This window comes from Biomphalaria glabrata, chromosome 2 (assembly GCF_947242115.1).
Source record: "Biomphalaria glabrata chromosome 2, xgBioGlab47.1, whole genome shotgun sequence".
NCBI classification, from domain to species: Eukaryota; Metazoa; Mollusca; class Gastropoda; family Planorbidae; genus Biomphalaria; species Biomphalaria glabrata.
This window is the reverse complement of record NC_074712.1, coordinates 8815275-8840812: the sequence shown is the minus strand read 5'-3', so window position 1 is coordinate 8840812 and position 25538 is coordinate 8815275. Positions and strand designations below refer to the sequence as shown.

Sequence of the window (25538 nt, the reverse complement as noted above, 5' to 3'; positions counted from 1 at the left end):
GTGAAGAGAAAAAAAAACAAAAAACAAGCACAGAGGAGTTTATAAACACACCTCAAATACTAATTGAAATAAAAGCAATCAAGGTGTTATTACAAAACTACGGATCTACACATTCAGCAGATGTTTTACAATATTATATTTTATAAAAAATTACCTTTACTTCTACAGTCTGTATTCGCTTTCTATTTCTAAACTTGCGGTTAAATTTTTTTTTGGGGGGTGGGGGCGGGATTATATGTTTAAAACTTCTATAGATCAAACATACGACACTTGTTTTAAGATACATAGTTAAACCCTTGTCTGTTCTACTTGAATTTTGTACACTGGAGTACATTGCGAAAGAAATGTATTTTTATCGCCAGTCTAGGAGATGGAAACTCCAAAATTAAAAGACATTCAAAACATAACATGCCTTTCTGAATAGTTTATGCCTACAATGAAAAGAGATCATTAAGGACCTTGCATTTACTGGAAAGCTCCTGATGGTGAGGTCTTTCTGCCTACTAAAATCAGAAACTGAAAAAAAAAAAAAATTGCCACTTATTTAATCTGTAGATATTAACTTAGCCATCATGTAGCTATCAGATGAGCCTACTTAGCCATCATGTAGCTATCAGATGAGTCTATTTAGCCGTCATGTAAGTATCAGATGAGTCTACTTAGCTGTCATGTAAGTATCAGATGAGTCTACATAACCATCATGAGATACTGCTCCTTTCCTTAATCTTCAGACCCAAAGACAATGCCCTATTTTGTTTTGACATATACAATAAATATTACATATATAATTGCCAACTTTGATCAAACAAATTGCAAGACAAAATCTTGTTAGCCTAAATTAGACATAACATATGTGATATTTTCTATTTCCACCTGCTAGGTGTAGAAACTTTTCTACGAGATGACTAGTACAAAACAACAATCTACACAACAAGCAAAACAACAGCTAGTTACTTATGGAAAAACTGTGTTCAAACGAAAAAGTTCTTTAATTAACCTCAATAGACTGTCTCCAAATTGACAACCTAAAAATCTTGACAGTGTGACTAAATCAGTTACTCAGTGAAAAAGTCACCATTGAGGAAAAAAATAAACAGATTGGCAACAGCATTATATTTATGAACACTCATGCACACAATGTACTAAAGAAGTCTTAATAAAAGCCAAATTTCTTCTTTCCTCACTGTAAGGGTACACCCAAGTCAAGCACAATATGTCTTTCTCCATTCATGAGTCTGTGAGTAATTTTACTTTTGCAATCCTCCACCTCTCTTCTCTTGTAACTTACTTTGTTTGTGCCTGTTGGCTGTTTGAAAAGAAAAAAACACTTTTCCACCAAGTTACTGATTTTTTTCCCCACAACTAAATATTATGATTAGAAAACAAACTTACAATACAATTGCACAGAGTTCATTACACAAAACAAAACAACAAAATGGTTTCAAATAGATAAAAAAAAAAAAAAAAAGCACACATCATCCTACTTACTGCTATTTCTCTTACAATCAATGCATTGTAGAATTAGTTTGAAAAACATAATAGAATAAACCAGACATAAAAAAAAAATAGTTCTCAATAGCATACAAACCCATAAAAAACAATGATACAGTTAGCTTTGTGACTGCAATATTAAATATGGACATGCTGCAATGGCTAAACTGATTCAGACTTGTTACCGTATTTAAAAACAAAAGTTTTCTACTAGTTTTTGAAAGAATAATGCTCTAGAATTAAAACTGAATCATCATTTTTTTTTTTCAGATTCTAGTTGGTTTGACTTTTGCCAATATTTGACTAAATATGCCAAAATAGTATATTTTGAAAAACATGTTTATTTTAGTCACCAAACAGAAAAAAAATATTAGAGAAAACTTAATTGTTGCTTTTATTGTATAAGAGTTTCCTTCATTATTTGTATATTTTAAACTAATATGTTGTGATGAGATTCCTTGTAGAAAGTAACCATGGTAACTCTAGAAACCTCTAATGGAAAAATAGTTTCTAGATGGGATAGTTACTTGTCAAAATTGGTTGGATGCTGTTAAATACAAAAAAAATAAATATTGTAAATGAATTTGAATAGCTACATATTTTACAAGAAAATATTATTAGAATTCCAAATGGCAGTCTTAAATGTAATATGTGTAACGATCACTTTTTATGGTTTTACAATATAAACAAATAAGCCCAATTATGTTCTCTCTCTGTCTATATTTTTATATATATTTCTTTTTTGTGCAACTGTGTCAAAACTATTGTAATCTATTGAATCTAGCCAGAACCATATTAAATTTATTTACTTTTGTTTAATTTTTCGGTAATTTTTTGAAAGATAGGCATTTAAATTCATGTACATAATTACTTTTATTCATAATGTCAATTAACACAATTATGTAGTCTTTGTCGTCAACATTTTGCTCTAATTCATAGAATACTTGAATTTCAGTAATCCTATTATTAAGAGCTACTATATACCCACAACCCCAAATGAAATAGCAGCAAATGTAGCCTTGACAAATAGTCTCAATTTCAATTTTGTGCATATATCAACTTTGAAATTCATCTTTGTGATTTGAAGGATGCATTGGAATCTTAGAAGATTAAGTTTGTTTACAAAAGTAGTCAAAACTGATTTTTCCAATTCACTGCTTGCCAATGAAATAAGCCATTATTTCTATAAGCTTGGTAATTACAGATAATTGAATAGAGAATATTATTGAATGTTTCATTTAACTAAACAATTATTTTATAAGTCAAATGTATCAGTTAATATTAGTGAATAAAATGTCTTACAATATGGCACTAGTCATTTTTATAGATCTTTATTATAAACCAACTGCCTCAACTCTTCTCATTTCATAATTAGCTCCCCTTTCAACAGGTTGGACCTGAAAAGAAAATGTCCAAAACCATGGAAAACAAATCTCAATTAGGACTCAAAGCTAGAGAAATTTAGCCTATTAGATAGGACTTCTTACAGTCTGATGAGTCTGTTCTACAAAAAAAAAAAAATGCTAATATTCTTTATGGAAACCTCTTTGTTTCAGTCAAAATAATTGTGATACATAGAATGTACAGATTTGTTTTTATTTGTCAATAGCTAATATCTTTATAAAGTTTGTTTCCACTTGATGAATGGAGATTTTTTTTTATGTTACAAATATCAACATTTTAAATCACAAAAAGTATATGGTTCTGAAAAAATGTGACTTGGTAATTTGAGAAAAATGCTATAGAAGTGATAAAAACCATTGTGCACAAGTGCCATCAGTATGTCTTAATGAACCATCTTTATACTAAGATAAATTTAGAACAAGATAGATCTACAAAATGTTTGTTTTTTTATTCAATTAAAAAAATTAATGAAAAAAAAAAGCAACTCATTTGAAGTAAAAAAAAAAAAATGGAAACTGTGACTAAATGATCTTGTAAACTTGTGCCATTACTTATTTACTCTCAGGGTGAACTTTTTTAAATGCTGAAGTGGGATTTGACTTTCTCATAGAGTAGAATATTTCCAAAGGTTTGTTGAATTTCCAGTACTTTTCTTTCACTTGTTCAAGGCTGGTTGGGCCACTGAGAAGCACAAACTGACCAGGCTGAGTCGAAACAAAGATATCAAAAAGTCTGCTGCCTGACTGTTCTTCTGCAAAATGCACATTAAATTTCATTAAATCAAAGAAATTAAAAATAATTTTTTTTTATCATATTATATACGGCAGTTTCAGTCTTAAGATAACTTTGGCTCAACTAAAGAAGGATGATGTGATAGCGTGGCTTTTTGGCTATGGTCAGAAAGTTCTTCCATCTCCAAGCATATGTTAGGCTCAAAGGAAAAACAAAAGCTGATACAGTTTGGGGTCAGCAGCATCACAGGGTATGCCAGAGAGAAGCACAGTGTGCTACAAGATGCCTAAGGGTCTCCTGCTCCTGATTTTTTCTCAGGGTTGGCTCCCAAAGCCTTTCTGTGTTTGGTTTTAGCTGCAAGACAGAGTAGGTTTGGATTCAGCCCTTTTCTGTTCCTGGGTGGGTAGCCAAACAAGGCTAACTAGCCCCTCCTGCCTGAAGCTTTCTGCTTTAGGCGCAACATACTTGCCGTTGCCCTTATCCTGTCAGTGTAAAGAGTTCCGCCACACCTCAAGACCAGGAGTAGGACTATTTGTGAGAGGCTAGTAGAAATGCATGCCAATGAAAGAATTTTATCTAAGTAGTGGAGTAATATCCATTACCATTTCCAGCAATAACAAACTTACGCACTCACACAGAGTTAAGTATATCTTTAAACACAAAACATCATTTGGGCGACAACTGCTAACACAGTATATTAACAAAATATTAAACATTAAGATTAAAATTTCAATGTAAGGAACAAATCTTACCCTCTTCATTCTCAGATGCGTTATCCAAAGATAGTCTTATAGCCAAATACTTTGACAAATGATCAACTGTTTTGGAAAGAAATAAAAATAAAGAAATGGTGTCTAATATTATCAATGATGGTGATAATTCAAGTAAAAAAAAAATTATATAAATACATACTTGCATAGCTTGAAAACAAACAATAAATATAATACACCAGGTAATTTAGAAAATTATATTTCTGTAATAAAAATAGCATGGTAATTGTTTTAAAAAGGTATTGATGTTCAATTCAACAGGTACGGTAGAAATAGTTTAATTCTTAGAATACAGGATCATAACAGACTTACATTTACAACATGACTTTCTATTACTTGGAAGAGTAAATTGTAGAGTAACTCTCAGACTGACAAACAATTTTTTGCTTCTTTAGCTATATAATATTAATTTAATAAGAAAATGTTTTAAAGTTAGAACTGTATTGTTGCTCACAGAAAATTGTTCTAACAATAACCCTAATATTCATCACAACATATTTGATTTCTTAACAGTCATTGTCAAAAATTGTCAATATTGAAAACAATCTTCAAAGTTGTTTTTTTTTTATATCTATAGATCTATATTATAATATAATAATAAACCTTTGAAACAGGTGAGCTTCTATCAATTAAATGGATACCATTTTATTCAATGAAATATACAAGATAGAAAGACTGACATTAATGGATAAGAAACTCATAAAGGCTAAAAACAAAAACTGACCAGTTGCATTAGCAGTAGTCTTGATATATCGTGTCTGTGAGGCTGGATCAACTATCTCAGTATCATTTGGATGAGGTTTGAAAATTAATTCTATTTCATTTATTAATTGTGGAATGGCAGGTTCTGGACTGCCTCGAGAGTAATGTTCAGACATACTCGCTTCTCCAGTTGAATTTTCAGCACTAGAGTCATCAGAAAAATGCTTTATTGCTTTGGGGTGCATTGCATCATTGGAAATGTTCTCATCTGTTTCAGGTATTCCCTGACATTCTGACATTGACACATTGCCATCATTTGACTCTTCATCCATTTTCCTTTCTGAATTTTGCTTGCGAACTCGCTGAGCTCTGTTCAAAGCTTGAAGCCTCAACCCTTCCTCAATACTTGTTGTTAAGGCAGCTGTGTTGTGATGCTTATTCAGCTTTGCCATTAAGCGTTCTTGATGTGCTTCATATTCGTCTCGGCTGGGGTAGATTTTAGATATTAATGCATCGAAATTTGGATCAGGGCGTAAAGATCTTTTAGATACAAGTTTTTTTCTGCAGGTCGGGCATTCTTTGTTACCACTTCTCAGTGCTGTTATGATACACTCTTGACAAAAACGATGTAAACATTCCTTTGTTGTCATAGTATTCTTTAGCATATCCAGGCATATTGGACACATTAGTTCACTATGTAAACTTCTTGGCGATACTGCTATTTCAGTGTTATCTGTGATTGCATCCTGCGGAGTTCTGTGAAGCTCATAAAGGCTCAATTCCCATGTTTTGTTGGGTGCATGAGTGACTTCGTTCGCCATTTTGAACAACCGAATCCAAACTGATTATATTGTATTTGTCCTAGCCTATGCAAATTTCGAAAATAGAAGGCTTTTCTAACAAATTTTTTATGGAGATCTAGATCTAGACTCTACTACACGGATTATATAATTATAAACATTATTACAACTAGATTTAGATCTGAATCTAATTCTTAAAAGATATATATATATCTAGAGATCTACTTATTAAAAACAGTTTAAAGATGTTTCAAATTTATCTATATAATAATTAAAACAATTATCTTCAAAATTCAACGTGTATGTAGCAATCCAACGAAAAATCAACAGTTTCGCCCTTTCGCACTACCTCACACTGTCGTAACAAAATGACGGAATCTATGAACGACAACAGCAATACAGTTGATAATCTAACATTTATTACTTTTGATGGTAAACGCCCCCAGCAACCACATAAGCAAATTGATTGTAGAATCTTATCTAGATCAATGCTTTCGCTTCAGTACAGTATAACTTAAACTTAGCTAAGTTATAAGTTATAACTAAATCTAGAGTCTAGACTCTAGACTACTCTAGACTCTGTCACTCTACACTACTAGTCTAGATCTAGAATAGTACTCGAGTCTTCAGTCTAGCTAGACTAGTGACGAGTGTCACTAGTAGTTAGAGTAGAGATTTACTAGAGATGAGATTCTAGATTATTACCGCCGAATACCCAGTACTAGAATGATTTAAGAATGTAACTAGATGATAATTTGATAGGCGGATCTACATCTAGAAAAATTCTAGAGTCTCTAGACTCTAGAGCTATATAAAATATATACTAATACTAATACTAAATTAATATAGTACTAGACTAGTAGATCCTAGATAGTCTAAGATAGATCTAATCTAGATCTTCTATTAGAATATCTAATCTAGTAAAACTTAGACTCCAACTGGTTTTGTGAATCATATTCATTCACTGATGGTTTTCATTACTAGATCTAGAATATAGATCTAATACTAATTACTAAAAAAAAATACTAATACTTAATACTATTCCTATTTTGAAGTATTTTCAGTTCTGTTTGTCACTGTAATACCTCTGACTGTAGTATTAGTTATTAGATCTTGTAAAAATGTAGTTTTAGTATTCATTTTAAAATTTTAGTTTTCTACCAGTATTCTGAGTAGATATCTTCTCAAGACTTTAGGTTAGAGTCTAGTAACTTATACTCTTATGCTTATTTTGTATTAAGTTTGATTCACACTCTTGAGTTCCTGACTGGTGTAATTTGAGAAAAAAAGGTTTTGATCTAGATCTAGTAGAGAAAAAAAGACATTATTTCTTATTCTATCTTTTCTTAATTATAAATTATAATTTAGTTAACAGATTATCTATCTTAGGTATCTAGACTCTAGATAGTAGACCTAGATAGAAGAAATCTATATCTCCAGTTCTAAAAAAAAAAGTACCCCTTTCAGACCTAGTACATATCTACTTAAAGTACTAAATTTACTTTAAATAGATTACTTTATGACTGAGTATTATAGAGTTAGAGTAGAAATTTAGAATTCAGAACATAAAGTACTTTGTTTTATTCACATGTATAACTAGATTCAATGTTGGACATAATTATCTTCTGTTTGAAGAAATGTCTGTAATTTATAGAAGATAAGATATAATTCATTTTATTGTGATGCTTTTCATCAATGCTAATATTCCTGATACGACCACAAGCAGATGAGACTCTTAATCATACACCAAAACAGACTCATCAATAGTAGATTATGAAAACTTAAATCTTGGTTCAACAAAAATAATAAGTCAATTATAACCTGTTTACATCACTCCATTTTCTAATTCCTTTCTCCTTTTTCTCTTTACACACATTTGCACCATTCCACATTCACACTGGCTGCGCAAGTAACAATTCCATATATCAATCCTTTTTTTGCACTTTCTTTCTTTTTTTTTTTTTTCCAGATCATAGCCAAAAATATAATATAATCAATTTGATTGTAATGCTCTCCATTAAAGCAAATATTCCATATACTAATAACTTAATTGTACTGGCACTTTATTTCTTTTTTTCAGATAACAGTCATGGCTCTGTCATTGATGGTGAAGAAGACTTTTTCTTCTGTAGAAAATGCAACAAACTTTTCAAAAACTTACCTCAATATTTGGAGCATAAAATTAAAGAAGAAAACTTTCGCATTGTGCAAACACGTTCAGATGCAGACAGAAGAATGGTTTTGCCTAAGCTGGTACAAAAAAATAAAAAAATTAAAGCGGAAGTGGATGATTCTTCAGTCACTGTACAAAACTCCTCCATATCAGAACCTGCAGCACAGCATATTAAAATTGATAGGACCCTAGCAGAGAAAGAAGCTCCTAGGGCCATAACAAAAAATGAGAAATATAAGAAAACATGGAAAAGAGGTAAATGCTTTAAAATTTTTATTTTACTGTACTTAAAAGAGTTTTTATTTAAAATCCCATCAATATAATAATAATTAATCCTTTTTTTTTTTTCAAAATTGTTTTAATAGGAAGAAAGAGGAAGATTCCTTTAGACAAAAAGTCCATAGAAGCCATTATTCAATCATGTCCAGATATGTACATTTGCAAAATATGTGACAAAAAATTTAGACGGTAAGTAGTATGTAATAAAAGACATAAAATAAATAAATAAAAGAATATGCAATTGAATTCTGCTTCATTGGACAAATTGGTTATTTAGAATTAAATCAATTTGTTATTACATAAATTTCTATTGATCAAAATTCCATTTAATTTGATCAAAGAATATGAGAATGAATAAGGAAAAGGAGTCATTTATCCTACCTCTCTATCTCTTGAGGTATCTTAAACAGTTTCTGCCTCTGATGCAGCCAATTAAATATTGTCAGTATGACAATGTTAAGACTTAATTGGGTATTGAAGCGAATGTCACTGAGACTGGAGGTTAAGGAAAAGTGCACATACACATACAACATACATACACTTAAATGGGAGCTTTACAGTAACATACTTGTCAATTTATTAGTTTTTAAATTTTATTAATTTTGAGCTATATGTAATAAAAAAAAGTAAGTAAATTTTAACGTTTGTAGTTATGTTGATGTTGTTCACATGGCTTATAACGTGTACACTCTATTTCTTAATTATCATTACATATGTAAAATAATTGAGATTATTTCACTTTTCAAAAGAAAATGTTTTCATAGTATCTTGAATACTTTGTTCACTGTCATCAGCTGCTGTAAAAAAGAAAATGAAACAACTATCTGTCATATTTCTGAAAAGCTACCATCAAGTTTTTATAAGGGTCTGCATCATTATTACAAATCATACACCTAGAAAAGCTCTCTTTAGTGTGACATTAGTAATATATTTACAGTTTTATAGTTAACATATTAACATTAAAGCATTGTAAAACATGAAAGCATGAGTTTTTTTTTTCTTTTTCAGAGAAGCTAGCCTACGATGGCATATGGCTTATGAACATCAAACTAAAAATAAAGATGAAGAAGATTTAGAATTATCAGAGGAAGACCATTCTGACGATTGTGATGATAATGATAAAGAATTTACACTTGATAGTCCTACTAATGAAAAATTAGACCATGAGTCAGCAACAGACAAAAATGTGACTTTAGAGAACAGTAAAAATAAAAGTCAAAATTTGGTTAAAGTTAAAAAGAAGGATCTGGTTAAAGGCAAAGAACAAAATGACACCAGTATTCGTCTTTTAATCAACCAGCCTTTACAAGAAGAGAAAGCATCAAATGATCAGGAGACTCCTTGCTCAGACAAAGGGAGTGAAGCAGAAGAGGCACACCAGAAAGGCAAGAAAAATAAAGGAGTGTCTTTCTCTTGTAATATTTGTCAAAGGTGCTTTAAAGAGGTAAGAATGTAGTATTTTTGTTTCTATTTATAGCACTTAAACAAACTTGTTAGAGTCTAGAAAAACTAATGGTTGGAAATAATAAAAATCACTTGTTTCTAATCAAATTTGTGTACTTGTCTAAAGCATAAATGTTGTGCAAGCACTATGAAATTGATGCCTTATTGAAATCCTAAATTTTACAGATAAGAGCTCACTTGATCTTAAGGGTGTGATAGTGTTGGCCAAAGCAGCTACCTTAATTATCCCAAATAAATGTGTAAAGAAACATCTTAAGTTATAAAAAATATCTCTATCCTCAATTTGATTCTGGCCCCATAATTGTTGGCGTAGCTTCCAAGCTTTTCAGAGGTTCAAACACCCAAGAATTATGCCATCCATTTAAGTTCTATGACCTGTGACATGCTTCATGGGCATAACAGAATACCCTTCAATGTCAAACTTATGTTGCTGAAGGTGAAGTAAAGAATGGCTGGTCTTGGTAGTGTTGTTAATCTACTATATTTTCATTGCTTTGGTAAATTTTCAAGTTTTGATTTTAAAAATTCTTTGTGTTCCTTGCTAGTTTTTATTAAACATTAGGACAACAAGAGTTAAATTTTGGGCTGCTGAAACAAATATGTTTACTTGGGATTGAAATAAATAGGATTTAATGTTGGGACTTAAATTTACCCTTTTGAAATGGATCCACAGCAGAGGGAAAGTGACTGTTATGTGCGCAGCATAGTGTGAATGTGGAATGGTGCGAATGCTTGTTGAAGGAGGAAGATAGAGTGGATTAGAAAAATTGAGTAACGTAAAGGAGTTTACTATTGACATATTATTATTTATTGAACTAAGATTAAAGTTCTCATAATCTACTATTGATAGGTCTGTTTAGTGTATTATTAAGAGTCTCATAACAGACATAACACTGGCCACATGTGTTATTTTGTATTGTATTATTATTAATTGCTATTACTTAAGAAGAAAAAAAGACATTAGGTGTGTAGGTATTTCTTTGGGAGTTTTATCTATATGAGTTGTTTAACCAATTAAAATAAAAGATATGTACTGTATTAATGTTCCCCTTTCAGACCTTGCAAATTATAGGGCAGATGGTGTAAAGGTCATCTGTTTCTATTATCGTCTCATCTCTGCCTGTGATCCCTTCTGGGGCATAGGCCACCAACCAGCTTCCTCCAGGCATCTCGGTTCTGGGCGAGTCTCTCTAACTGTCCCAATGTCTTGCCCATCTGCTTGGCATCTGCTTCCAGATCGCGGTACCATGTATTCCTCTTCCTCTTTCCTTGGGGGTTCCAGGTTAAGTTCCTTGTTATGTTGGATGCGGGCTTGCGAAGGGTGTGATACATCTCCAGCGTCTCTGAAGGATATCTACTTCAATGGGCTGCTGTTTTGTTCTTTGCCACAGTTCCTCATTCGAGATCTTGTCTGGCAGGTATTGATGAATACCTGGATTTTTTTTCATTATTGTGATGGTGGTTCTCCAGGTCTCTGCTCCATAAAGTAGTATTGGCTTAACAATGGAGTCAAAGAGCCTAATCATGGTGGTGGTGCTTATTCCCCTAGATCCCCAGGTGTTCTTCAGCTGATGGAAGGCTGCTTGAGCTTTACCAATGCGGGTTCTGACATTTGTATCTGTTCCTCCTTGGTGGTCTATGATACTGCCGAGATAGGTGAAGCTTTCCACCTCTTCCGACGCCTCAACTTGGACTGCATTGGGTGTATTGTTGGATGCCTTTATCTTGAACACCTTGCTCTTCTCTCTGTTTATGGTAAGACCCAATCTAGCTGAATTGTCTGCAACAACATTTATCTTTTCCTGCATCTGCTGCTGTGTGTGAGAAAGAAGAGCCAAGTCATCTGCAAAGTCAAGGTCATCTAGCTGTTTCCACAGTGTCCACTGTATACCATTCTTCTTCTGGTCTGTTGCTGTCTTCATGACCCAATCTATGGCTAGTAGAAACAAGAAGGGAGAGAGCAACAGCCTTGTCTCACTCCTGTTTGGACTTCAAATGCCTCTGTCAGTTGTCTGCCATTCATTATTCTACAAGTCATCCCCTCATATGACTTCTTGATGATATTAGTAATTTTTTCAGGCACTCCATAGTGTCTCAAAATCCTCCAGAGGGTCTGTCCACACTGTCAAAAGCCTTCTCATAGTCTATAAAACTGACGTAGAGAGGGGAGTTCTATTCCATGGACTGTTCCAAAATTATGCGTAGTGTTGCTATCTGATCTGTGCATGATCTCTCCTTTCAAAAGCTGGCTTGTTGGTCATGAAGATGTGGATCTACAGCATCTTTCATTTGGTTTAACAGAATGTGGTTAAACATTTTTCCTGGAATGGACAGTAGTGTTATCCCTCGATAGTTGGAGCAGGAACTAAGATATCCTTTCTTTGGGAGTTTGATGAGGTAGCCCTTCTTCTTTTTCCCATATCTTGCAGAAGAGAGGGTAGAGTAACTTCACACTGGTATCAAAGTCCGCCTTTAGTGCTTCAACTGGGATGCTGTCAGGTCCTGCAGATTTGCCATTCTTCAATTGCTTGATTGCGCTGTGAATTTCTTCCTTGGTGGGTGCACTGCACTTGATAGGTAGGTCTCTTGTAGCTGGCGGTATCTCTGGTGGGTTTGCAGGAGTAGGTCTGTTAAGAAGCTCCTGGAAATGCTCAATCCATCTCTTCTTTTGTCCTTCTTCATCTGTTATCACATCACCATTTTTGTTTTTTACTGGTCTCTCTGACATGGCAAATTTTCCAGATAACTTTTTGATGACTGAGTACAGGTCTTTGGTTCTTTTCTGAAGGGCTGCTTCTTCTGCTTCTTTTGCCAGTGCTTCAATGTAGTTCCGTCTGTCTGTTCTGAAGGGCTGCTTCTTCTGCTTTTTTTGCCAGTACTTCAATGTAGTTCCGTCTGTCTGTTCTGATGCTACGCTTGACATTCCTATCTATTTCAGCATATTCTTTTTGTGCTTTTCCTTTTGCTGCCCTTGTTTTACTGTTGTTCACGCCTTCTTTCTTCTCTCTTCTTTCCTTGATCTTCTGAAGAGTTTCTGATGAGCTCTACTCCTTGTGGGTGTATGACTTGGGACCCAGGATTTCTTGGCATGTGGAGGTGACTGTTGCTTTCACTTTCTGCCACGTCTGTTCTACTGTCTCCTCTTCTAGGAGCTGGAACTTGTTAGATAAGGAGACTTTGAACTCTTCCTGTTTTTGCAGTCTTTCAGCACAATAGTTTCTGTTTCTATGGCCCATGGTAAATGGGGTGTCATGTGGCTAGCACAGTGACCAACCCCCTATACTTTTCCCCAGCTAATGTCAGGTGCCCATTAGAGCTTGATGGACTCATAGGTGCCCAAAAGATTCCAAAATTAAAAATCCCAGTCTTCACCAGGATTCAAATCCAGGACCTCCAGTTTAGAAGCCAAGTGCTTTGCCACTCAGCCACTGCACCTCCATGTACTGTATTAGTTAAGCATTTTTTAAAATTTATTTGCAAATATGATAAGTGCCTGTCTGGCTGGCCATGTGGTTAAAATTTTCCCAAACTAAAAACCTGCCTCTATCCCTGCTGTCCTGCATAAGCTTTGGGCTAAAACAAGTTATTCTTCATTCCTGAAGGATGCTAGAAATCTTTAAAACATAGAAACATAAGCATATCAAACTTTGAATTAACAATTCTCTTCTAGGCAGGGACTCTAAAAGCTCACCAAGTTGTTCATTCTGATGAGAGAAATTTTATTTGCAAATTTGATAATTGCCCCTATGGATTTAAAACTAAAGGGGGATTAGTTCGACATGAAAGAAGGCACACAGGTAAAGACAAACCTTTTACTGATCTCTTGACAGTCTTGCTACTAAAAACATTTTAAAAAACATTTGTAGAGTTTTATTTAGTTTTTCTGTCCTGTTATGAGTTGATGATTATATAGATCATATTTTTCAACTCCTTTTCTCCCTTATGTAACACTCTAGATGTGTATTTAATAATTGGAAAAAAAGATCATCATTTACTGTGATGTTGACAACGTTGCTATTTGACACTATTTAATGCTTAACACACTTTCATTCATAGGTTTGAAAGAAAACTTTTTAAAATAACATTCCTCCTTATGGGTCTGTTATAAGGTTCTGTTAACATCATGTTTGATTTAGCTTCTTAACTTTTTTCGGTGCATTTTGTTAACAATAAAGGACTTTTCCAATAAGAAAATTATTATTATTGAATAAGTTAACATGTTGGGTATTATTTAAAAGAGAAATTTTTTAAATTTATTAGGCTAAGCTATAACATTTTTGTTTATAGTTAAAACCTGAAAGTAAATATACGAAAAGAGTGAATTAAAAAGTTTAAAACATTTCAGCAAACACCATATACTAAGTTACTCTTTAAGAGTGTCATCACATGAATCAGCTGCAGTAAAACTATTCACAGGGATTAGCGCTCACTGAAATAATAGTCATGTAGTGAGTTTTGGTTTGCAAATGTTTAATTATGACTTATGGACTAAAAATAAAATTTTGTAGGTGAAAGACCGTATATGTGTGACAAATGCAACAGAGCTTTTTCAGAATCAGGAGCTCTAACTCGACACTTAAAAGCAAGGTTTGTGGCCATTTTAGTCTCAAATAGGAATTCTCTTTATGGCTATTGCCAGTTAATTCAATAGATAAAATGTTCTTTTCCTTTTTTTTTTTAATGACATGTCTCCGATTCCAATGTCAAGGATATGATTGGGTGGTGTTTTCTCATGATTAAATCTTTTTCTCCTATCTATGTTTATATATGTTTGTAGTATTACCAAATGATCTTCTTTTTAACAAGTGAAATAAGTGTTATAATATCTCATCTATCAAATGGACAGATAGGTCTTAAAGGAAACTTTAATATTAAAATATATTGAAGCATGAACTATTGTACAATGTATTTGATGCACACAGTTGCTTTGATCGAAAGAATCCCTACCCACTTTTAAATTTTGAGTGTGTAATGCTGGGTAATCTTGTGCACACATTACAAACCAAATCTTCATCTATGTATACATTGTATGCAAAAGAAATGATTTAAAAAATTTTTTTTTAGTAACATTAATTAAAATATGTTATATTTTCTTTTCTTTATGAATCTATTCAGACGTAATTGTTCAGAAACTCCTGATTCAGCATATCCCAGATACATGAAAAGTTGGACCTATTACCCTAACATACCTGCAGTCCTTGACCCCAATCTACGTGATTCACAAAAAGGTCGCAGCATGCTGCCTCACACAGATGGCCCTCTGCAAGGGGACCAATCTCTGGATGAGGTTCATTTTATCATCACCGAGGTCGCAGACCCCAAGGTGGTCTCAGGGGAAATGATCTCACCAAAACTTGAGAACATACTACCTCATCTAGTGGCAGCCAACGGAGAGATAGATACTAAGCTAGAAATCAAGCTGGAGACAGAGAATATTGAGGTGCAACATTTATTTCTGCTGATACAACAAATCTATAGTTAGAACCAATAGTACCTGAAATAGTTTGAAAAGCATCAGGCATTAATAATAATCTGTGAAAACAAAGAGTTTGAAAAAGGTTTTTGAAACTAATATTTTTCATTTGACACTTTTCAAATTGTCCATTTTCACTGCAGCTCTTCCTCTTTTCTTTTGTCTGTCATTTTTTTTTATTGCCCACCCACCTATCCTTTATCCTTTCTCTGTACAATTAGTTTAAACCAAGCTTATAAATATTCCTTTTATTTTATCAAATTTACAACAAAACAAAAAAATTAAATCTGATGCAATGTACCTAAAACTTAATTAAATCTGATGCAATGTGCCTAATACTTAATTAAATCTGATGTAATGTACCTAAAACTTAATTAAATCTGATGCAATGTGCCTAATACTTAATTAAATCTGATGCAATGTACCTAAAACTTAATTAAATCTGATGCAATGTGCCTAATACTTAATTAAATCTGATGCAATGTACCTAATACTTAATTAAATCTGATGCAATGTGCCTAATACTTAATTAAATCTGATGCAATGTACCTAATACTTAATTAAATCTGATGCAATGTACCTAAAACATAAATAAATCTGATGCAATGTACCTAAAACATAAATAAATCTGATGCAATGTACCTAATTACCTAATACTTAATTTAATCTGATGCAATGTAGCTAAAACTTAATTAAATCTGATGTGATGTACCTAATACTTTATTAAATCTGATGCAATGTGCCTAAAACTTAATTAAATCTGATGCAATGTGCCTTAAACTTAATTAAATCTGATGCAATGTACCTAAAAATTAATTAAATTGATGCTATGTACCTAAAAACTTAACATCCTTTCTTGAAGCTCAAAAATTGAAATATTTCATTTCAAGCTGAATTATTATTAAGCTTATGAAGCAATTTTGTTGAAGCTTTCTACTCCTAATTCCCGGTTTACTTTTCATTTCAAAATCCCTCTCCAAATTTTTATTCTTGCTTATAGAGGCTTACAAAAAGATTTCTCCATTAGAATTATTGTCCACCTAACTACTACAATACTACTCCACTCAATACTCCCATAGCTTGCATATGCAGGTTGAGAAATGAGAAGTTAGTAGGGTAAAGCAAGTAGACGTTAGTTGCATGTGGTCATTAACCTTTTTATAAGTACTGATTGTACCCACTTCCTCCATTACAGTGATATTTATTTTTTTAAATGCTAAAAACATGTAAGATTTGCAGCAATACATGACATTGGGTGGGAGGGCTTCTAATGTGTACTACAGCTTCTGCAACAATCTAAAAACATTTATGCCAAAGATTTGTGAAAGGGTGTTCATTTCTACAAGAAACATACATACATGCACCTTACATTCTTCTTTTTATACTAGATATGTAATACGTTAGTGGAAAAATACTATTTGTAAAATACATTTGTTTACTCTTTCTTTACTATCAGGAATGGGTCACCAGCAAAGAGGAAATGGAGAAAAGTACTGAGGTCAGCATTCTGGGTAGTACTGCAATAGACGCTGAGGCACTAGTAGAAAAAGAGGTGTTGCCACATAAGGAGGACACCAAGATAGACACAGATGAGACGGATGAGAGAAAAGTTGTAGAGGTGGCAATGGAGGTGGATCCTGATCTGGTGGAGTTAAAAAATGTGGTGGAGGTGGACCAGTTGAAAGTTACTCAATGTCATGTATGTACTGAAGTTGAAGTAGTAAAGTTACTAAATGTCATGTATGTACTGAAGTTGAAGTAGTAAAGTTACTAAATGTCATGTATGTACTGAAGTTGAAGTTGAAAGTTACTCAATGTCATGTATGTACTGAAGTTAAAGTAGTTACTCAATGTCATGTATGTACTGAAGTTGAAGTTGAAAGTTACCCAATGTCATGTATGTACTGAAGTTGAAGTTGAAAGTTACTCAATGTCATGTATGTACTGAAGTTAAAGTAGTTAAGTTCAATGCTTGCAAATTTTTTTTTCCTTGTAGAGTTTGAGATTTTAGCTCTGGATTTTAAAAAGTCAGAAAGACACCCATATAGAATGAGGTGGTTGAGGGGTAAAGTGCTTGGCTTCTGAACCGGGGTCCCAGGTTCGAATCCTGGTGAAGACTGAGATTTTTACTTTTGGGATCTTTAGTGCACCTCTAAGTGGGTACCTGATATTAGTTGGGAAAAATTAAAGGTGGTTGGTTATTGTGCTGGCCACATGACACCCTCATTGGACATAAAAACAGATGACCTTTACATCATCTGCCCCAGGTATTTTACTTAGTAAAAGGGATACCACAATTGTAGAAAAACAACAACTCTAAGCTACTTCCTTTATAAAAGTATACAATGTTTATATAACTACTTTGATAAACTTGATGTTTGATAAAATAAAATGTAGCCTAACTTTGGAAGCTCATGACTTGCCTGTCAAAATAGATGATAGGTCAATGAAAGTGAGTTTGAACAAAATAAAAGTCTGTGCTAGTATCTTAATTTATTTTTTTTTTCACACTTGTAGGTATGTAAAAAAGACTTTGAGGCGCTGGAAGGCTTAGAGCTCCATCTTCGAAACCATTTAGCCGATCAACCCACTCGGTGTGGACTATGCCATTTTCTTTCAAATGATCGTGAAGAATTAAGGCTGCATATATTATCTCTACACTACGAATCTTTGAATGTAAGTCTGGTTGTTTATTGTTCCCTCTTGATTAACTCTACTTATATAATTAAATAAGTATCTAAGTATCAGGTGGTCATTACACTACTTGATCTAAATCATTTTGTCAGTCTAGCAGTTTGTAATTTCTTGAAGGTGATCTAATCTAATCTAATCTGACCTATTATTCATTTTGACAATATATAATAATCAATAATGTAGTAATTAATTAACTTTGTTAGTAATCCCTTATATTGTCTATCGTAGGATATTGAAGCCAGTGTTTTGTCTATGGAGGAAGACAGTAACTTAACAAAAATTGAAACAATGGATAGAAAAGTGGTTTTAAGGTAACTAAAGCATTTGAGTAGAAAAAGGAAAGCATTGCTCATGAGAACATTACATCTTCTAGAACTATTTTCTATTAAGTGATACATATTGTTCAGAAAAAAAATAAATTTATTTTTTATTTATTTCTAAGCCAAAAAAATTATTAAAAAATTAAAATTATCAAATAAGTGCATATTAAGTATCTTTATTGAGAAGAGCTATTTTTTTCTTTACACAATAATAGTATAAATGTTCTTAATCCAGAGAAACATTGTCCTAGGGTTGCCAGGTTGTCAGCAAATAAATTTTCTGACAGATATTGTTTAATATTTAAAAAAAAAACTACCTGTGGACAAAGACTATTTGAAATTCTCAAATGTTGATCAATAATAAACTGTTTAGAAAATTAAAACCTTCAAATGATTGTTAAAAGATCAAATGTTACTTTTGGTTTGGCTTAAAAAACTTTCATTATAATTTTTCACTTTTTTACAGACATTCATATTTTTTTCTTACAAGTATTCAGAATCTACTTTATCCCCTTGATATTTCAGAGCATACAAATTTAAGAGGCAAAACAATTTTTATTTCATTTCTATGTGGCTAGCACAACATGCAACTGTTGGGTGATTAGGGAATGGATAATCCTGATCTCCACTGGAAGCTCTAAATCTCTGCTCATTAGCACTAGCTCTCTGCCATATGAAACCTTTATGCTCCATACTGAAAAAGTTATTTCCTATCAAGCTTTTATGGCTCATCCATAAATGGGCTACACCAATTCTGGCAACCTTTTATAAAACATTAATTAGAAGACTCAATAGAGATGAAATGACATAGGTAGCACAGTGCAAACCAAGATACTTAACTGTGACTTTCTTTCAGAAATGCTCTCACTGCAGTCAAGCAGCTTTACAGTTTAAAAAAGAACAAGACAGTGTCAGAAGTTGAAAAACCAGGACTATCTGCGACAGGAACTCTTCAATGTATGGTGTGTAACAGATTGTTCCGTGGTAATAGTTACCTTCGTCAACACATGCGTTCTCACACAGGTAAATTGTCAACTGATTGCAAAATTTTGAAATAGCTTTTGCTTTTAGATTTTTAAAATCTTGAAATAAAGTGAATGATTTCACAGACTACAATTGCTTAGCATTACAAAAAAAAATGTTCACTAAATGTTATTTCCCTTTGTCAAGTAATGTAGTGATTATTGTTATTATTTTCATACATTTATACAATATTTGTCCTGTTTATGCCTCTCAAAATATTATCTTATTATTGTACAGTTTAGTTTTTCCACTCTTAGACACAAAGAAAGTTTAACTGTCCCTGCTTTGTCAAGGGATGTAAAGGGCAAGCAGTTCTATTATTTCACTTTGTTTTCTGTATAAGATATATGTGTTTCTAAATGACATGATATGTGTTTCTAACTGACATGATATGTGTTTCTAACTGACTTTTGAAACTTTTAGGTGACCGCCCATATCGGTGTCATCAGTGTGATAGAAGCTTCACTACACGAGATATTTTGAAGAAACACATGTATGTCCACAAGGAGCAAAGAGACTTCAAGTGTGGAGAGTGTGGTAAACTATTTAAAAGTCTCTCACACGTCAGGCAACATCTAAGGGTCCACATGCACGAGCGATCGTATCGCTGCTCTGTTTGCGACAAAATGTTTAAAACGCAGGTTTGTATGCTAAAAACATTTTAAGATCTTTATATAGCAATACACATTTAAAAAGAGTAATCAAGAGAAAATAATCACTCTTTTGTTACTTGAGTCATCATATAAATATGCACTTAGGCCAAGAATTTATTATAGAACTCAATAACATTTTATTTTTCTTTATCTCCCAGAACACACTTAAAGTTCACCTGCGAACACATTCTGGTGTTAATCCATACAAATGTCAAATATGTGGTAATTGTTTTCGAGAGCGAGGCTCTTTACAACGTCATATGAGATTACACACTGGGGAAAAGCCTTTTAAGTGTCACAAATGCAACAGAGCGTTTGCAGAGCAGGGCACTCTCATTCGACACCATAAAGCCAAAGGTATTAAATTTTGGATTATTTATCTGCACAAATTTTACTTTCTGAAAAAAAAACAAAAAACAATTATTTTCTTGACCACATTGTATTAAAGATAGTACTAATTTTTTTATGTAATTATCTTTATATTCATAGTTTGTAGTGAAGTAGGTATGTGAAAAATACAAATAAAAAATTAACACAAAATATCTTTTCAAGAGAAGCTATTAACTTGACTTATGAGTTTTATTTTCTGTATCCAGATTTGGCTTGTAACTACATTTTATGTAGCTTACAATTTTTTTTTATTGACTTGCTTGATTACATTGCTCCTTTTTTCCATCCATCCTTCTCAGTAAATAAATGCTGAATAATAAATACTAAATGCACAATTTATTTGAAAAAGTAAGAATTATGAACATACAGTTTTGCTTTGGTTATCATATAAAAACTTTCTTTGCGTCAGGTTAATAATAGCCATAAATGCTATTCTTTCAACTTCTATTTCTACTCAGTAGGCCTGGGCAGATTAACAAAACTAAGTTGTTTACCAAAACACACATTTTAAGAGCTTAAAATAGTGTAAAATTTACCAAGGCATGAGTAGTAATAATTTTTCACTCCAGTTTGTTTTACATGATAAGACCTAATTAAAACCTACAAACCCATCAAATGGAATGGAATGCAAAAAGCCTTTATTTAATATGTGCATAGAAATTCTCAAATATTTTCTACATGGGATACACAAAATATTGTAGTAATATTACTTCTGTACAAAAAAAAAAGATTGCCCAACTTTGATTGATGCTATGTATCTTATTGAATATCAAACATTTTTTTCCCTTTATATCCTAGTTCTGACACTTGCTAATATTTTATAATATTTAATGGGAAAAATTAATGCATGGCTTCTAAAGAGGTCAAATAAGTAGAAAGTTCAACTATAAAGTGAATCAGATTTCAGACTAAAGAATTACACTTTTGTTGTTTCCACAATTGATAAATGAACAGTCAAGTGTTTTAAAGGGAACCACTAAGTACAACGTGCTCAAATTTTTCCAATCCTTTTTATATTCATTTTATTAATCTATTAAGATTTTTCTTGAGTAATGCCATAAGTAGCCTCCAGTTTTCTATATTTATTGTGCTCTATATGTTTTGAATTGTATAGTTCCCTGCACTGCTAACCTTGAAGAAAAAGGAAGCAATAACACAACTATGCTGGCACAGTTTTCTTCAGTAGTTGCTGATACACAGTATATTCTGCCTGAAGGGGACACTACTCAGCAGTATGTTCTTCCAGCAGACCAAGAGGTACTACAAGACTGAACAATTGATAATTTGTAGCTTTTTACACAGCTTATATGAATTCATTCAATCTGTCTGTCTGATAAAAAGTTGAACACATTATTTCTTTTGTTATGGCATAATTAGGGATTGGTTATTTGTTTCCGAAATAGGGTAAAGTTTGACTAAGAGACAATGACGTGACTAGTAAAGCAAGACTAGGTTTTAAGAGATAGCCAAATATCAGCCGATGTAAAAGACTACTTTCTTGATGGCTTGAAGATAAGAAGCTTTTTATAAACACAGAGAGTTAACTGACATTCGATGGTTCCCTTCATTACTATTAAACTTCTTGTTCAACATTTATTATCAATGTCGACTAACTTATATTGATTGTTAGGCCTTTTGCCGCTGTTATTTGATTTCGTATTAAGACACCATTCTCGGATCAATTTGAAACTTTAGACACTTATTTATTGTAACTAAAAAACATGAATCAATTAAAAATTTAACTAAATATTCAATTAATTATTGATTATTCCTCATTGAGTTGGATATCGAAAAAGGTTTATGACAGATGTAGTTGTAAGTGTGGAGTTGTTCCTCTTAGATAAGATTTGTTTTTTTTTATTTTTTAATTAATTTTGTTTGTTTTTTTGTAGATTAGCCATTTCCAAACTTTTCACTCATTGAAATGTACTAAGATGTACATTTAAACAAATTAGAATTTACCAACTTAAAAATCACATTATTTTTTCAATGCACAAAAGACATTAGCATGTGAGTCTCGCATAAACCTACCTTATACCTTTATCTCTGTTTGATGATCTTGTATAAACCTACCTTATACCTTTATCTCTGCTTGATGATTTTGTATAAACCTACCTCATTTCTTATCTCAACTTGATGATCTTGTATAAACCTACCTCATTTCTTATCTCAGCTTGATGATAAGACGTTTTTTTTCAAATCTCTTGAAATGTGCTTCTAAATTTGTTACCTACTGTTACATCATCAAATGGATAAACTTAAAATTATGTAAATCTACCATACAAGATTTATAAAAAAAAAGATGTTCTTTTAAAATTTTCAAAGGGTCTATGCAGCATATAAAAATTGTATTTACTACTTATGAGCAAGTGCAACAATTTATGTCAGTATTCATCTGTGTACAAAATGCTAGCCTAATAAATTTGTACACGGTAGCTAGGTATGGCTTGTAGTAAGATTTCTAACTGCATTGGAGTTATCTTGTTGCTTGAACCCCATTATTCCTTAGCCACCTGAAATGAACTCATACATACAATGTATGTGATTAATAGCTACATATTAAAAAGAATCTGTTTTCATTTTGTCCAATACAGATAACAGAGAACTATGTCATTTTACAAACTACTGGAGACGAATCTGAAATTGTCGATAACTTTGAAGTTATCACGGAAGAAAGAGTTAGTACTGAAGAAATGGCAAACTTTAGTGAGGTACAAGTTGATTCTGTAGTACACCTTTTCATTAAGAAGTTAATTTTTCTTTTCCATTAAGAACTATAATATAACAATGTTGTTACAGAATTTGATTTTTTTAAAGCTGATAATTAACTAAGGTTTGATTTTTTTATACTAACAGAATCAAGAAACAGAAAGTCTTGAAATATTTGATTCCAGTACTGGAGAATCTGTGATCATTGTGGCAGACAAATCCATTGTAGACCTGGTCAGGGAGCAACAGAAGACTCTGCTCTCAGAGGAAGGCAGCAGCAGCATGCAGAAGATCAAAGACATTTTAATAGCTGCAGGGAAGGGAGGGGACATTGTCACAACTTACAAGCAAGAGCCAACAACTTCTCCAGTTCTAGATATTGTTGAGCAGGTTATAGAACCTGCCAAGACTGACAGCGACTTTATTACAGAGAAAAGCTGAGCTTAATCTTGCAATGTTTTCATTTGTTCAAGCTTGATATACATGTGTATAACAAGTGTCATTATATTTATTTACTGTTCATTTTTTTTTTAAATATAATTTTATTTTTCAAAAGTTGTTTTTTTTTGTTCTATTTATTTTATATAAACTAATATAAGGCATGATTTCATGTGAAATGTTCAGCATTCAAAATATCTTTATCAATTAATGGATAAGCTGAAAATTTATTGGCTATAACCACAAAGCCCATGCTTGTACAAAGCAGCATATGGATCCAGTAAACCTCTTGCAACAAAAAAATGAATGAAGAATTCAACATGATTGTGTCATTAACGTACTTTTCAGATATGTTCAACTTTTTAACTATTTGTCAATAAAACTAAAATTATGTATGTCGGATTGCTTGACTATAAAGGTTTTAAGCATCTTTGAAATACCATACCCATTTTAATATAGTGGAAGGTTAAGTTATGAGAATTAGTCCAAAAGATCTCTTTAGATCAGTGTTTTAATTCAAGAAAAGTACTAATTTACTAATTTTACAAAATTCTGCTTTAAAAATTCCACATCTTCATGACTTAATGGTTTTACATTTAGTGCTAGTGGAAATTTGAGGCAGTAACTACTAACAGTACTGCTAGCAGTATTTCATAAAAATACTTAGTAATAAGATATGTTTGCAGACTCAGAACCACTCTCATACTAAATCCTTAAAATGTTAAAAAAAAATAATTTTTCAAAGCTCTAGATAAAATTTTTTCTCTGGGTGGAAATTTTCATACATGGAAAAAGCGTGGTCGAGAGGCTAAGTACGCTTGAACTTGGCTACATATGAAGGGGGCTCGAGGTTCGACACCCGACTCGAGCAGAGTTGTGTTTAATGATAATGAGCGCCCTAAGGCTGCACGGAAAACCTTCTCCCAGATACCCCCTCCCCCCACTGGTCCACAAATGAGATTGGACCATAGCGCTCTGAGCATGCTATAAGCATGAAAGTAGCTCTATATAAACGTTATAGTTATTATTATATGGTGAATCAGTGTACCTAATATAGAAGTGGGGCATGGTGGCTGAGTGGTTAAGCACTTGGCTTCCGAACCTGGGGCCCTGGGTTTGAATCTCGGTGAAGACTGTGATTTTAAATTTCAAGATTTTTAGGGCACCCCTGAGTCCAACCAACTCTGAGTACCTGACTTAAGTTGGGGAAAATCATTGTGCTGGCCACATGACACCCTACTCGTTAACAGTTGGCCAAAGAAACAGATGACCTTAACATCATCTGCCCCATAGATCTCGAGGTCTGAAAGGGGAAATTTATTTTAATATACCGGTAAGTGTTAAAAATCTAAGCAATAAAACGTTCTTTATACTTTCCATCAGACTGTTTCCAGTTAAAGCAAGCTGGCATCTCTATTATGCTGACAATCTTTCAACTCACCAAAAAATGATAGCCTTTGGTAAACAGTAGTCCCCCATGTGAGATATGTGCCTTGCCCAGCATAGCTGTGAAACTATAATCAGTCCCCCTATACATTGTCCATACAGTTGCAAGAACATTATTTGTAGTGCTGACTTAATATGCTTTTATATGTTTTCTGTATAGCACCAATGACTAAGAGAGAACCACTGCTTGACAGAAACTGATATTATCAACTTGTCTTGAAAGTGGTGTTACATGGGATACTTTGCTTCCAGATATATAAAGGGGAGATTACTATGTTTAAAATCCACAATAACACTTCTGTTAGTGATATCTAATAAAAAAAACAACATTGTTGACACTGTTTATGACCAGATAAAAAAAATTAAGATGCTGGAGATAATTAAACTACATTTGTTAAACTTTGAATTGCAAAAAGTCTAATACTATTTAGTAAAAATTTGGACTGGCAATTATTGAGATTAAACAATGAAGCTGAAAGTTTCTAATCAAACTGGTGCCATAAATGAACATGCTGTTGCTATCATTATTGGAAAAAAATAATTTTAAATGTAGTTTGTAAGTGTGACCTTATAAAGA

At 32.7% G+C, this 25538-nt stretch overlaps 2 protein-coding genes across 3 annotated transcripts; one reads left to right on the top strand and one right to left on the bottom strand.

The window, feature by feature from the left end:
- Positions 1-970: 970 nt before the first annotated feature.
- Positions 971-6141, bottom strand: LOC106072321 (E3 ubiquitin-protein ligase RING2-like). Of its 2 annotated transcripts, XR_008776405.1 has the most exons (5): positions 5122-6141; positions 4380-4445; positions 3447-3646; positions 2794-2888; positions 971-2038 (listed from the first exon to the last, which is right to left on the bottom strand). XR_008776405.1 is itself a non-coding variant. In XM_056018988.1 (4 exons), the coding sequence occupies exons 1-3, from the start codon at positions 5918-5920 to the stop codon at positions 3447-3449; spliced, it is 1065 nt and encodes a 354-aa protein (XP_055874963.1). In that variant the 5' UTR covers positions 5921-6141; the 3' UTR covers positions 971-2888. The 2 variants fall into 2 exon arrangements, 1 of the variants encoding a protein (XP_055874963.1); XM_056018988.1 differs by having other exon boundaries at positions 971-2888.
- Positions 6142-6216: 75 nt separating this feature from the next.
- On the top strand, positions 6217-23910 carry LOC106056125 (transcription factor E4F1-like). The gene is made up of 16 exons (XM_056018987.1): positions 6217-6331; positions 7980-8327; positions 8438-8540; positions 9360-9795; positions 13486-13612; positions 14324-14402; positions 14931-15255; positions 16745-16987; positions 17806-17964; positions 18211-18293; positions 19159-19325; positions 19749-19966; positions 20137-20335; positions 21483-21625; positions 22963-23079; positions 23225-23910. The coding sequence occupies exons 1-16, from the start codon at positions 6268-6270 to the stop codon at positions 23516-23518; spliced, it is 3105 nt and encodes a 1034-aa protein (XP_055874962.1). The 5' UTR covers positions 6217-6267; the 3' UTR covers positions 23519-23910.
- Positions 23911-25538: the final 1628 nt, after the last annotated feature.